The 14,060-nt window shown below is 39.8% G+C and overlaps 1 protein-coding gene across 1 annotated transcript in view; it reads left to right on the top strand.

Moving 5' to 3' along the window:
• LOC122657102 (oligoribonuclease-like) overlaps positions 1–14,060 on the top strand; it is an 82,691-nt gene that overhangs the window by 36,588 nt on the left and 32,043 nt on the right. The window contains exon 6 of the mRNA XM_043851880.1: positions 13,457–13,549. Coding sequence (XP_043707815.1) covers positions 13,457–13,549 — 93 coding nt within the window. The remainder of the gene's footprint in view (positions 1–13,456; positions 13,550–14,060) is intronic.

Raw genomic sequence — 14,060 nt, 5'->3', positions numbered from 1 at the left:
CTGAACCCCAGCACGATGTTGTGAAGCCTCATGGCTACCACCACCACCACCTCCAGCACCACCACTACCTCCAGCACCATGGCCACCACCACCACCACCACTACCATCATCATCATCGTCATCATCATCATCATCATCATCAGCAGCAGCAGCAGCAGCAGTAGTAGCAGCAACAGAACCACCACCACCACCACCACCACCATCACCATCACCATCACCATCATCATCACCATCGTCGTCTTCATCCTCATCATCAACATGTTGTTGAGTTCCTCCATACGGATGACCTGACCTTGTCCTCCTGACTAAACCTTCTTCAGAGCTACTTTCATTTTCTTCAACATTAGGACAAGGATCTTGTGATGGTGGCTGTGTTGCAGCCTCATCCATCTGTTGAATGATGCTCTCTATCACTGGATCAGGTTTGGTTGTCTGGCGATCCTCACTTAATTGATCCATCACCAATACCTTATCGGTATCCTCTATCCATGCTCTAATTGGATCTTCATCGTCAAGTAGGTGGTTGATGTCGATTGGGTTGACATCTACATCATCTCCTTCTCTTTCCAGCTCTAAATATTTAAGCTTCAGCTTCATGTTGTAATGGACATACACTAGCTTCTCCAACTTTGAATAACTGAGACGATTCCGGGGTTTGGTGTGTATCAACCCGAATGTACTCCAGTTACGTTCGCAGCCACTAGAGGATGCTGTTAGGGATAATACTCGAATTGCAATTCGGGTTAAGTGTGGAACACTAGTACCCCCATAATTGAGCCACCAATCACGCACAATAATAAATGAAATATTAAAAGAGAAAACCTTAAAACAAATTTTAAATGATATAATAAATTAGGTAAACCTAACTTACCTTGTGTGCTCCTAGCATGGATAGCCATTCTATCGCAAACACGAGTGGCCTCCCGAAAAATACTTAGCCTAGAGAGGTATTAAAAAAAATAAAATATTAGTTCCATTTCGACCAATCACTCTATTCTTGGTTTCAATCATTTATACAACTAATTTAGCTCTAACCTCATCCATGGCAAATGTGGCCTTCGCTACATCTGGCTCCATTCTGTTCACAACATTCCTTAGGGCACGCAATAGATCCGGTCTACACCCTATATTATTGGAGTATTGGATATCCGGATTCAAATAATATGCTGCATATGGTTTGTAATGGATGGTTAGAAACCTAGAAATTCTAATAATAAATAAATAAATAGTAACTTACTAACTACTAAGTGTTTAAAATGAAACCAAAGTCATATACTTATAAGATTACCTGCCCAATGAACATCTTGAACCAACATATTTTCCCATCGATCGGATATAATCTTCAAATACTTCTTTTTTGATGTTGGGTTATTCTCATGTATTGTTCTCTTCACACATCCCATGGCCTCTACCATCTTACCCATGGTCTGCTCTTTATCCCCATCAACCTCTCGAAGCAGACAAAAGAGTGGCATCATAACATTATAAAGTCGGCCCATCGCAGCCCAAAACTTTGGGGAGGTGACAAGATCTTGAACAAATCTCCCAATTTCAGACCTTGCATAATTGCTAGTCAACCACTCAGTAGAGGTGAACATCTGTAGCAGCCCATGCTTTCGGGAAATGAGGCTATCAATTGTAATGTAATTTATTGCAAATCTTGTTGTTGCAGGCCTCACTAAATCCCCTTGTGTGTAACTCCTCATCAATGCCAAAACCCAACTATGGTTGTAAATAAAGTTGGTGATTTTCCTTGCATTACCAACCAACTTTTGGACCTTGGGCAATTCTCCTATGTCCTTGAACATCAAATATATGCAATGAGCTGCACATGGTGTCCAAAATAGATGTTGCCTCTTTAACATAAGCAACTGACCAGCCTTCTTGAAATTTGCTGCATTGTCAGTTACTACTTGGACAACATTTTCTTCTCTTATGTCCTCACAACATCATCCATTAACTTGTACAAGTAATTGGCATCTTTGATTTCACTAGATGCATTGACCGACTTGTGGAAGATCGTCCTTCCATCACAGTAAATAAGAAAATTGATGATGGATAATCTTGTTGGTCCACTCCATCCATCACACATGATGGTCACTCCATATAGTGGCCACTTCTCCTTAAACCTCTCCACATACTCATGCACCTCTTGGACAATATCATTCAAGTAAGGCCCAGCAATCTCATGAGGTGTGGGTGGCTTAACATTTTTCCCACACCGCTGAATCTCCTTTACCATGGCCTTGAAGTGGGGATCTTTGGCCTTATGTGGTGGAATCGTAGAACTGTGGAACCATCTGGAGATTGCTCTGCCTATCCTTTTACTAAGTGTTTTGGGTTGAAAGCTTTCTTCAATCCTCTGTTGGCTAGCATCCCTTGGTCTATAGACATTAGGATCCATGTCTCTGATATCTGGGCTGTTCTTTCTCTTACCCTTACCACTCTTTGTAAACTGGTCAAACATCCCCTTCACACTGGTTGCTCTACTAAGGCCAACAGGCTGCTTACCCTTACTTAGAGATGGACGACAAGAGGAGCCAACACCAATATCTACAGGGCCCTGGCTGGGTCGAGCTGATTGACTTCTAATCAATTGCTCAGCTCTCCATTGTTGCTCTTTTACTTCATGTCTTGATTGTTTCATCGCCAATGCCAACTCTGGGTCCTCCTCTGCTTCCATATCCGATCCTTCATAATCTTCAAAATCTTCCATCAAATTTTCCACCAATGCATCAACATCATCATGTGCTTGCTTGGATTTTTTTTTGGAATCTCTAAGGTGTTTTTGCATTGCCCTGCTTAACTCTACAGGGCACTTTGTACACTTGGAAACATATCCAAATCCTCCTGCCATGTGCTCTTTTTGCCGAGTTACCCCACCTCCAAGATGTTGGGTGTCACAGAAGTTGCACTGTGTATGCAATCTATTATTGTTTATTTTGGTACAATAAGACCACCCAATGTCTTGTTGTCGTGGCATCGTCTTAAATACCAAACAAAAGTAGATAACTATATAAGATATATATTAAACAATATTCAAATCCACACATCAATAATTTATTATTTATACAAGTATAGACAGACATTATGATGCATGTCATGCATTGCATCATTTCATGTATTTACTACCTGGCAAAGTTGCCCTAAACAATATTTAAACATTTTTATATTTCTACAACAAGTTACACATTATTTAATTTTTTAAATAATGAAAAAAAATGACATAATGTACTACATATATGAATCTAAGTCTTTGATTCTATTTATGCCAATTATACACTTTATCAAACTATAATGAAAGAATATAGATGGAAAAATCAGATTGTTTACATTTTTTTAAGTATTTTTTAAATTCAGAAAATACCCAAAAAATAAAATAAAAATAAAGATTTTAGGGTAAATATATAATCTTCTTGGGATGTCATACATCTATAAATAATGTACTCCATATCTTATAAACATTACCATTTGTTTTAAAGTTAAGAAGAAAAAAAAAAAATCATTTTAAAGAAGGAATTTTCGGTTTTGGGTAAAAATGGTCAAAGAAACATGGATTTGAAACCAAATCTTTGTAAATGCATACAAAGAATGCAATTTCTATGTTTGTTTAACATATTCTCTTTGATTCATACCAAAAAACATACCAATAATCAAAGATTAAAGCAAAAGATTCAAGTTTTTTTCAAAAAACTTACCTAACCCTTCAAGAACTGCTTTTGAATTCGAATGTGGGCTGTTAGATCCACCAAATGATGTGATTTCAGCTCCTCTAAGTTCGTTTTTGGCAAAGAATTGAAAGCCCTCAAGAAATCTTACCCAAAAAGCAAGTTTAAATGTGTTTTTGGAAGGGTTTCTCAAAGCTGTGAAGAGCTTTTTTCCGCCAGGACTGCTAGAAATCGAGTTTTAGGTGAAAATAATGAAATGGACCGATACATATCGAGACGAGTCGATACGTCTCGATACGTATCGTTTTTTAAATATAATAAAATAATATTTTTACAAAACTCTCGACTGTATCGATACGTATCGTATCGGTACGTCTCGATTGATACGTCTCGATACAGTCGAGACATTTGCATTTTAAAAAAAAAAAGATACGTCTCGGCCTGTATCGTATCGACCACGACTGATACCGAGACGTATCGGCTGAGACGATACGATACGGTCCGAGACTTAAATCCTTGGCAGTAGGAGAAGCATCCTCAGTAGGAGCAGTCCCCACAGAACCAGCAACAGCAACGGTAGCAATTTCATCTGTAAAAGAAGGACGTTCACGGGGGTGAGCTCTCCACTGAGCCCAGTCAGGGGGGGGTACACGCATACAAACACAATAGATCTATGATGCATGCCCTAACTAACATGCTCTTAGCACAAGTACTAAGTCTCATGAGGTCTAAGTACTACTGGTGGTAGATGCTAACCTCGGTCCCGGAACTAACCCTTCGGTCACCCGAGCGAAACCATTCTACCACGGTGAGGACCCGCCAGTTCCTGAACCAACACATCGGACCCCGACAGACCCCCAAAGACCAACCCTGTCTGTTCACTGCCACAGCGGAGCGGACACGCTAATATGGGATAGAAGATGGCATCCCGGCATTTCCCTTCGGCTGTACCACGGGTTGTCCAACACCTCTCCCCCTGTTGGTAAGGGGCGTAGTACTGGGTAATGAATATCAACCTAACCCAGTGTAGTCTAATTATGATGATACAAGCATGGATTGAGTTATAGAGTACTGATTTCCACCTTCAACAATTTCCACATAATAAAAATATCAATGCAGTGCAATGCAGTATGCCAATGTGCAGCCTAACTCACATGCATTCTAATGCATTAAATCATAAGCTAGAAAACTACATGCATCAGTATATTTGTAATGATGCATGACATGACATTCAGCATAACAGTGAAATTAAAATGATAAACACGCTTAAATTAAGGTCAAGGTCCCCTTACCTGTAATGTAGTTTAGTCCTAGTCAGATAACCCAGCAAAACAGTCAAAGAACAGCAGGAACAGACCTATATAATATATAAGAATAGCATGTATTAGGCTCCAATAGAAGTTAGGTCAATTCCCAAAGTGTCAGGGCAGCAGGAGCACAAAATGGACCAGCAGGATTCAGGGAGCTTCGAGGGCCGGTCGACCGGCCTTATGCCTGCAACTCCATCTGGGAGTTTGGCCGAATTTGGGGGTTTTGATTTATATGGTCAGATCCTTGCATGCATGGCTTCAATTTGAGGTTCCAAGCCACATTCAAGGTGGGTCAGCGTAAAGGGGGGTTCAATTTAATGGTTAACTTCCTAATTTGGGGATTTTATAAATTAAACCTAAATTGGTTAACTTAGGGTTTATAATTTGCCATTAGAAACAGCATTTGGGCCCATTAGAGGTACTGCCATGCAGATTCAGGCATAGCTGAACCTTAATAGCATTAGGACAGCAAGCAATTGGGTAGGATTTCTAGTATTTGAGCTCAATTTAGAGCTTAATGGCAGGAATTTCAGTTAGGCCAGAATATGGTGAAGATTTGAAGAAGAAGAAGATGGAATAAGAATGGGATGATGGCCTACCTGAACTCAGAAGTGAAAAACAAGGTAAAGGCAGCTCTCTTTGGTGTAGATCAGCCTTCTAATGGAGGTTCCAAGTTCAGTTTCAGATGTAGAAGACAAGCCTTCAGGTATAAGCTTCTCCTCTCCCTTCTTCTTTTCTCTTTTCTTCTTTCTTTCTTGCTCCCAAAGCTGGAACGAATTTTACAGCTTCCCCTCTTTAGATTTGTGAATAGTGGTTATTTAGGATGATTTTGGTATATACATTTCTACTTAAGCACTAAGGGGCAGAATAGTCTTTTGGGCATAAATCAGTCCTAAACTGATTCTTAAAGCTATTTATGACTATAAATGAGTTTCTATAGGTTATTCTAACCATAATGTAATGCCGGATGACATCAGGGATTATCTGAATACGGGTAACTATCTCGAATAGCATTCCCCATTGGGGATGTAGGTCCCATAGGGGCATTTTGACTAAAATACCCCTGAATTTCTATTTGGTCGTACAAACAATATATATAATTCATTTAAATCATACTTACGATGTTTTTAATTTAGGAAGAGGCTCTACATAGCCTCCAGGCAACAGATCCGGCACAAGTAACTCCGGTGCGGGGTCTCACAGGGGTCCTCTGACTCCAGAAGGGCATATTGGGAAGGATCCTCGGAGTCCTCCATAGGTGTGTCGAGTATTTCTTCTGTGTCCTCGACCGATGCAGCCCATAGCATCGATGCTATCATCGACTGAGAGCTAGAACCTGTAATCACACAAGTTCCAAAAAGTTCAAATTTATTGGGAAATTTGACCGGGTTTCACAATTCCCTTGAAGATCAAGCGTTTGTCTTTCTAATCATCCGTGATCCCGTTATTCTGTCTGAGGATCGAGCATCTGGCTCCCAAGACCTCGTGATGCCGTTATTTTGCCCAAGAATCTGAGTACGAAACTCAACCTTTGCAAGCCGTTACTCTACCCGACAGAGGATAAGTCAGTCATTTGTCTCCACCTAAGCCAGGGGACGCTTTCCATCTTGCATTTTTCGTAATCGTATTGATTTATCGTGCAGGTATATATTTCTACTGTTAATCTTTGATCTGGCACAATGTAGACTCTTAGGTGTTCATGTGTCGTGTACATAGCATTTAGCAGAATGTGGTTTAGTCCCTTTTTTATAGTTTATGCATCATGGTTTAGTCGTATGTGTTGGTATAGAACATCTTGTAATGGGAGAAATTTCAAAGACAAGCATCTAGTAGAAAGACCGGTTTACCCGGGGGTGGGTGGGTGCCTAACAACTTCCTACTCTCGTAACCTGACCACTTACCTAGCATCTTTGACCAGACCATATGGAATCACCTAGCCCTATGAAGGGCTACACCAATTGGGTCTTAGGCCCTAATCCTAGGTGGCGACTCCATTTCACATATTGCATGACCCCAATCCCCCTATGATTATCCACACACTCACTTACTCTCCTACGGTTCCCCATAAATGGGGAGGGACCTCTTTTTCCCACGGCCAGGAAAATCCCGTGGCGGATCCTCATTCCTAGTCAGCGATTCAGCATCAAGGTTCGAAAACTCGGGTCTCGGAGCCATCTTGGCCCAGCCCAAAACCGAGTTGAGCCGAGATCTCGGCGAGTTTGTGTATTTTTTTTTTCCTGACTCGGAAGCCCATCTCGGTGGGTTTTAGATCTCTTTTGGGTCTGTATGCAGCCTATTTTAGGCCATTTAAACACAATGACTATCAGATTTTGCAAAAACAAAGTCCAAATAGGACTTTTACATCAGACCCTTAGTTGGTAGGCGACGACGTATTAAAATAGCATACTATATACATTAATGACATAATTTATGTATATAGGACTCAAACAACACATTCAATTAATAGGAAAACAACTTAATAAGCATTACAAATGTTAAAGTGAATAAGTGATACATCAAATTGCTCAAGCTTAACAATGTTACAAGTTACAACTATCATCACATAAAATGAGATTGAATCACATATTCATTCCCTATTTGTCCCACATAGTCTTCCCATAACATATTGTTGCTCTACTATTGCATATAGTTCTCCACAACATTCATATAAGAGTTCTCATCCACATATGTCAAGACCCCTATCTTAGGGTATAGTTGTTCAATAGTGGCGTTAGACCGTTGCCATGAAGTGTTAGATCCACTGCTTATGCTACTGTCATATTGAGGAATGTATGGGACTGGGAATGTGGACCCAATGCTGGACCCAAGGCCAGACCCACTGCTTTAATAGTCATACTCATGTGTTGACTGGCCAAACTGACCATAGGCACTATATTTAGAATCGGTGCTCTGCTGGCCATAATCATAGTGATGATGAGGTTCATATGATTGCCACGACTGATACTCACTACTAGTATCCATAGTCATGCTTCCAAAACTTGCTAGCATGGTGTTCATACTCGTGTCATCATACTGAGGTTGGTTGTGTTTGCGACCCGTCCTTCTCTTGTACGTTTTGCTGTGGCCGCCATGGTCTTGATCTTGTGTGGCATGTGTAAACTGAGACTAACCTGTGAAACACACAGCGTCCTCCTGCGTTCCCACATCATGCTGGTATTGCTCATGCATCCCCTCATGACGATCATCATAATAACCACCACTCTGCATGCTACCACAACCAGTAGGGTCATCAGTATCACCATCACCATCAGGAGCAGTTCCTGTTGCATCCTCAAAAGGTCTCGGTGACTTTGAATGTGCACGCCCCTCTTGCGACATATAGTTGTCAACATCTGTACCGGTTACCATAGTTGTCAAGGCGTCCAGGCGTCTTGGTCGACTTGGGTGCCTTGGTCGCCTAGGCGGGCGCCTTGGACGCCTTGTTCGCCTAGTTGGTGTCGCCTTAAACTTTGGCCCTCTCCACCGCCTTGGGTCGTCTAACCGCCGTGACAACTATGCCGGTTACGGACGTAATGGTGGAGTCGGGCCTAGCTCTAGGCTCATCCATCTCTGGTGCACCACGATCCCTCACCCACTGGAATAGGGGATCCTCATCATCATCAGAGTCCTCCTGGAATATGTTGGCTAGCTCGATGGGATCTTTGTCATTGTTCTCAAATTTTTCACGTATGTGCCTCATCCTTAGTCTCATATTATAATACACATACACCAGCTGCTCTAGTCGTTGACTACCCAATCTGTTCCTCCTCTTTGAGTGTATCAATGCGAATGTACTCCAGTTGCGCTCGCACCCAGAGGATGAACAAGTTTGTGAGAGCACTTTGATTGCTACCTTCCTCAGATTGGGTGAATTTGTACTATAAAGCACCCACCAGTCAGCTGCATTATAGACATAGAATATTAAGAATATGTGCATTCTAAAGGGATAAAATTATAATTCATAAATGTAATGTCATGCCACATTGCCACCTACCAGGGTCTAATTTTTGTCTACCCTCCACTATAGCTTTTCGACTGAAACTTATTGAGGCCTCTCTGAAGAATTTGATCTATTTTCATTTTAAATTTCAAATAGTGTCAGAGGCATTAGTATGTGCTATTTAGTAATTACATTCCTTAACTTACTACCAAAGTACCAAAGTCCCATACTCTCACCTCATCATTGCAGTCAGATTGTGTCTTGACATTGACCTCCAACTTCTCAATAACAGTTTCAACTACCAGTAACAAATCTGTGTCTAGCCCAAGATTATGCGAGTACTGGTACTTTGGATTCAAATAGTATGCTAGTAAAGGGGAAACCACAAATATAAGTTGTTAGTGACTTAGTAATTTTGAGTTTTAAATATGTAAATGTAAAAACTCATATAAAGTTTAAAGTATGTTAAAGTGTTGAACTCACCAACTTTATGCAATGGATGACTCAAGTGCTTCTCCCATCGCTCATCAATGATGTTAATGTATGACCGAGCACTTCGGGGTATTGCAGCTCGGACTATTTCCTTCATCTTCTCCAGGGCAGCATATATGTGGGGCAGGGTAGGCTTCTTCTCCGTGTCAGCCATCCTTAGTATTGCCACCACTGGCTCTAATATGGCAACAACTTTATCCAAGTCCTTCCAAAATTGATCACTTGCAATGGTCTGTTGTGCTGCCTTCCCTTCTTCTGTCCTAGAACCTTGCCAAGTAAACCATTGTTCACTTGCAAACATTGACCTCAGACCTACCACCTTCGTCTGAAAGCTCTTCAATGCAATGTAATTGGTGGCAAATCGAGTGACATCAGGCCTCATTAAATCCCCCTTGCATTTTTCCCTCATCATGGCTAAAGCATAACCATGGTTATACACAAAGTTGGTCACTTGCCTTGCCCTATTGACCACATCAGCCACCAAAGCTTTTTTCCCCATGTCCTTCAGCATTAAATCAATAGAATGTGTTGCACATGGAGTCCAAAAGAGGTGGATCCTCTTACTCTTCTTGTTCATCAATTTCTCTCCAGCCTTCTTAAAATTAGAACCGTTATCCGTCACAATTTGGATATCGTTCTTTGCTCCTATATGTTCCTCCACCACTTGCCTCAGTACCTTATAGCCTTATACAAGTATGATGCATCCTTTACATGCTTTGATGCATCAACAGACTTCAAGAAGACAGTCTTCCCATTACAACTCACCATGAAATTTATAATGGACTGTCTAGTAGGTCCAGTCCAACCATCAGCCATAAGAGTAGCCCCATATGTGTCCCACCTTGGTTTCAGACCCTCTATGTACTCGTTCAGCTCCTCTACCTCTTTAGGCAAATATACATTATATAACTCATATGATGTAGGCCCCTTCCATCCTGGGCCAGCCCTCCCTGCAACGTCATGGAATGCATTATAATATGTTCCTTGTGCTACATTAGCTGGAATGCCATTGTATAGCATGAACTTACTGAAGGCTTTCCATGCTTCCTCTTGGTTACCACCAAACACTTGCGGGATGGTTGGCTGGAAGGCATCTTGTTGCTTAAAGGTAGATGGATCCTGCTAAAAAATGGTATCTGGGGAACGTGCTCGTGGTCGGGCTTGGGGCTGTGGGATATTTCTTGTGCCAGTGCTTCTCCTCCTCTCATCTTGTTGCACTGGTGCAGCTGAGCCAGCTCCTCTTGCTTGCTCATATGCTCTTATATTCTCAAAATGAAAACTTTGCCTACTCTCTGCCAAAGTCTGCTGGTAAATCCTCCATTTAGCCTCTGATTCGAACTCACCAGGTATAGGCCTATATTCAGTATCATCTCCTACTCCTCAACGGATCTCTACACCAGGCCTCTCTAGAATTGCCTCATCAAAAGCTATTTGTTGTCTTTCCCTCTCAGTTTTCTTTGTTCGTACTCCTCTCAAGTTTTGTGCCATTGCCAGTTTCACTTGGCTCGGCACATTTCGGCATTTGGCAACATCCTTACTCAGACCAGACAAATGATCTTTAACCTAGTTGCTCCTCCAGAATTTAGAATCTTTTCACAGTAGTTACACTTTAACTTCTTTTTGTCCTCAGACATCGGGACTCCATGTAGCCATGCTGCATATATCCCCCATTGTGTAAGAAATATCTTATTTTTTACACTGTTACATAAAAAAACATGTATTAGTAACTATTACAAACTTAAAGTAAAGTATTAAACACTTAAAGTATTGTATTCATAACTATTAAACATAATATGAAGCTACTAGAACAATCAAATACCTATCTCTTATTTATTCCCTAACCCTAGTATTTATTTATTAATTAAAAATAATATTTACAATTTTTATTAAAAATAATTATACCTTCAAATATAAAATATTATAATATATTGATGTATTTGACATCATTTGAAGTTGGACATTATGTACAAATGTTGTGCATAATTTTCCAACAAAAACATGTATTTTTTCTTAATTTTATATATTTTTTAATTATTTTAATATTATTATTATTAAATCTAAAAAAAAATATTTTTTTTTAATGGGTGAAAAAAAAAATGACTCCATGAGGCTGTAGAGCATGCAAACTTGTCTAATATATATCAAAATCACATCCAAACAATAAGTATTTATCCTATTTTTTTTATTTCTTTTTTGAAAAAAATTCATTTTTTTCCAGAAATTATAATAAAAAATTTAATAACCCAAAAAAAATTCGGCCTCCATCAAGTGATAGATCAGCCAAAGTTGTGTAACATAATTCAAAATCACATGAATCCACCAAGGTTTCATCAATTTAAAAAAAAAAAAAATAGATTTAGGGAAAATGGGTTACCTTTCAAAGATCCTTCAAAAACTTGATCAATCTTGCAAAAGTGAGTTTCAATCTTCAGTTTGACAGCAAAATCACCTTCTAAAGCATTCAATCCATGCAAAAAAGGAAGAGTAGAAGAGAGGATTTGAGAGAAGAAGTGAGAAGAGAGAGCTAAAGAGGCCTCTGGACAGAACTCGCCGAGTTCTGTCGAGATGGCTACTTTGTTATAAGTGAAATGGGTCAAAAACCCACCCGAGACCCGAAAACAAGCCCCATGACCCGAGATCTCGGCGAGATTTTGAAAATCTCTTCAGCCATTTGAACTGTCACCCGAAACGAGAAATAAACCGAAATCTTTGATATTGTATTTTTTACACTCGATACCCATCTCGACTCGGTTTTCCGAAAAACCGAGAATCTCGGCGAGATCTTGCGAGATTTCGGACTATGTTCAGCATCAGAATAACCAACAATATCAAAATGACCATTAGATCTATAAATAAATCCTTCCGCTGGAGAACCCTTGAGATACTTCTAGATACGATATACTACCTCCCAATGAGACTGGTTAGGCTTCTCCATAAATTGACTTATAACATCAACAACAAATGAAATATCTGGTCCGCTTACAGTAAGATATATAAGCTTACCAACCAATCTTTGGTGATGATTGTTCGCAAATTCCTTATCGTCACTAGTCCCAAGTTTTTTAGGGGGACCAATAGGTGTATCAACAGGCTTACAACCCAACATTTCAGTCTCAAAAAAAAAAAAAAAATCAAGAACATATTTTCTCTGAGATATGGTGATATATCTCTAGCTACAAACAACTTCAATTCCCAGATACTTGAGAACCCCCGAGTCCATTTGAAAATGTTGTTGTAAATAGGCCTTAACACCTTCTATACCAGATAGGTCATTACTAAAAACAATGATGTCATCAGCATAAACAACCAATATAATTACCTCGGAACTCTGACGACGAACAAATGCAGAATGACCAGAGAGGGTAGCATTGCGAGAATCCATAACTGGATACAACTTTATGAAACTTATCAAGCCAGGCTTGTGGTCACCGCTTCAAACCATATATTGCCTTACAAATCCGACAGAAATAAATGGTATTTTTGTTGTCTTCCACTGCTTTGTTTTTAGTTTTATTGTTCTTAAGAACCCTGCTACTTCTACTTTAGGAGATATTTTTTTCTAGAAGGGGCATCTTTTGTAGGCTTGATTACCATAGAAGTGAAAGCTTAGGTGACTTTTTGAAAAGGTTTTTGTCAACTCCTTTCCCTTAATTTTTTTTTTTGGAAAAATAATGAACTCAAATGGCCATAGTTGGAAAATTGGGTACTCAATCGGATGCAGGATTTGGATAGGTGTATCCTACAGGTGGTCAATCTATGTAGTTGCGGGTTTCCTGTTGGTGGATGCTCTGGATTTGTCTCATCATCACACCACTGGGGTGAAAAAGGAGCATCCATCCTGAACCACCCCCCTCTTCCTGTCTCTGCTAGTCTCTTGTTTATTTTGGTTATCCAAATCTCATTCTTCTGATGTTGGCATTGATGATATCTTGTCATAATTTGTTTTTGCTTTCATTGTTTCAATTAACTCTGATAGTTTCTTTTGATTCTTGTTTGTTTTTGGTTCTGTATTTGCCACTTCAACAATTTCTTTTGTGCCATTATAGGTTATTGAGTTTGTAAAGAAACATGTTCATGTTGGCACACATACACCTCTTCTAGCGGGAAATTCAGTTTATGTTGATTTTCTATTTTTGAAGGTAAGAGTAACAATGCAATGTCCTGTATCTTCTTTGTTACTTCAATTCCCTGTTGAATGAATCAGAACTCTGCATCAACTTTTGCTTTATTTATTTTTTGGTATGTTATCCATTCCTCATCTGTAGTACAAGTCGTGGCTCAATCAGGATTTGAGTTTGTGGAATGGGTAAATGTCAAAGGGAATCATGACTAGAAAAGAGCCATAAGGATCCTCATCAATGTTCTTCAATTTATAAACTGTTCTTGGGTATTCCTGAGAATTCTAAATTGCATGATGATTGATGAAAGCGTGAACCATCTTATGACAGTCGGTTTGGATTTTCCACATTTCTTTGTAGTTTAATGTTTACCTGCTATAGTTGGTGCAAAACAAGCTTAAATGGCTAAAGTTGATCCCCATGTACCAAACTAGGGCCCAGGTGCTAGGCATGACTTGACACATAATGGCCTCAACACCCTTCATTTTTAAATGTTCCCATTTAGACAAGCTGACTAGATGCTTGATCAGGC

This window comes from Telopea speciosissima, chromosome 1 (genome assembly GCF_018873765.1).
Source record: "Telopea speciosissima isolate NSW1024214 ecotype Mountain lineage chromosome 1, Tspe_v1, whole genome shotgun sequence".
Classification (NCBI taxonomy): Eukaryota; Viridiplantae; Streptophyta; class Magnoliopsida; order Proteales; family Proteaceae; genus Telopea; species Telopea speciosissima.
This window is presented reverse-complemented; position numbering and strand designations above follow the sequence as displayed.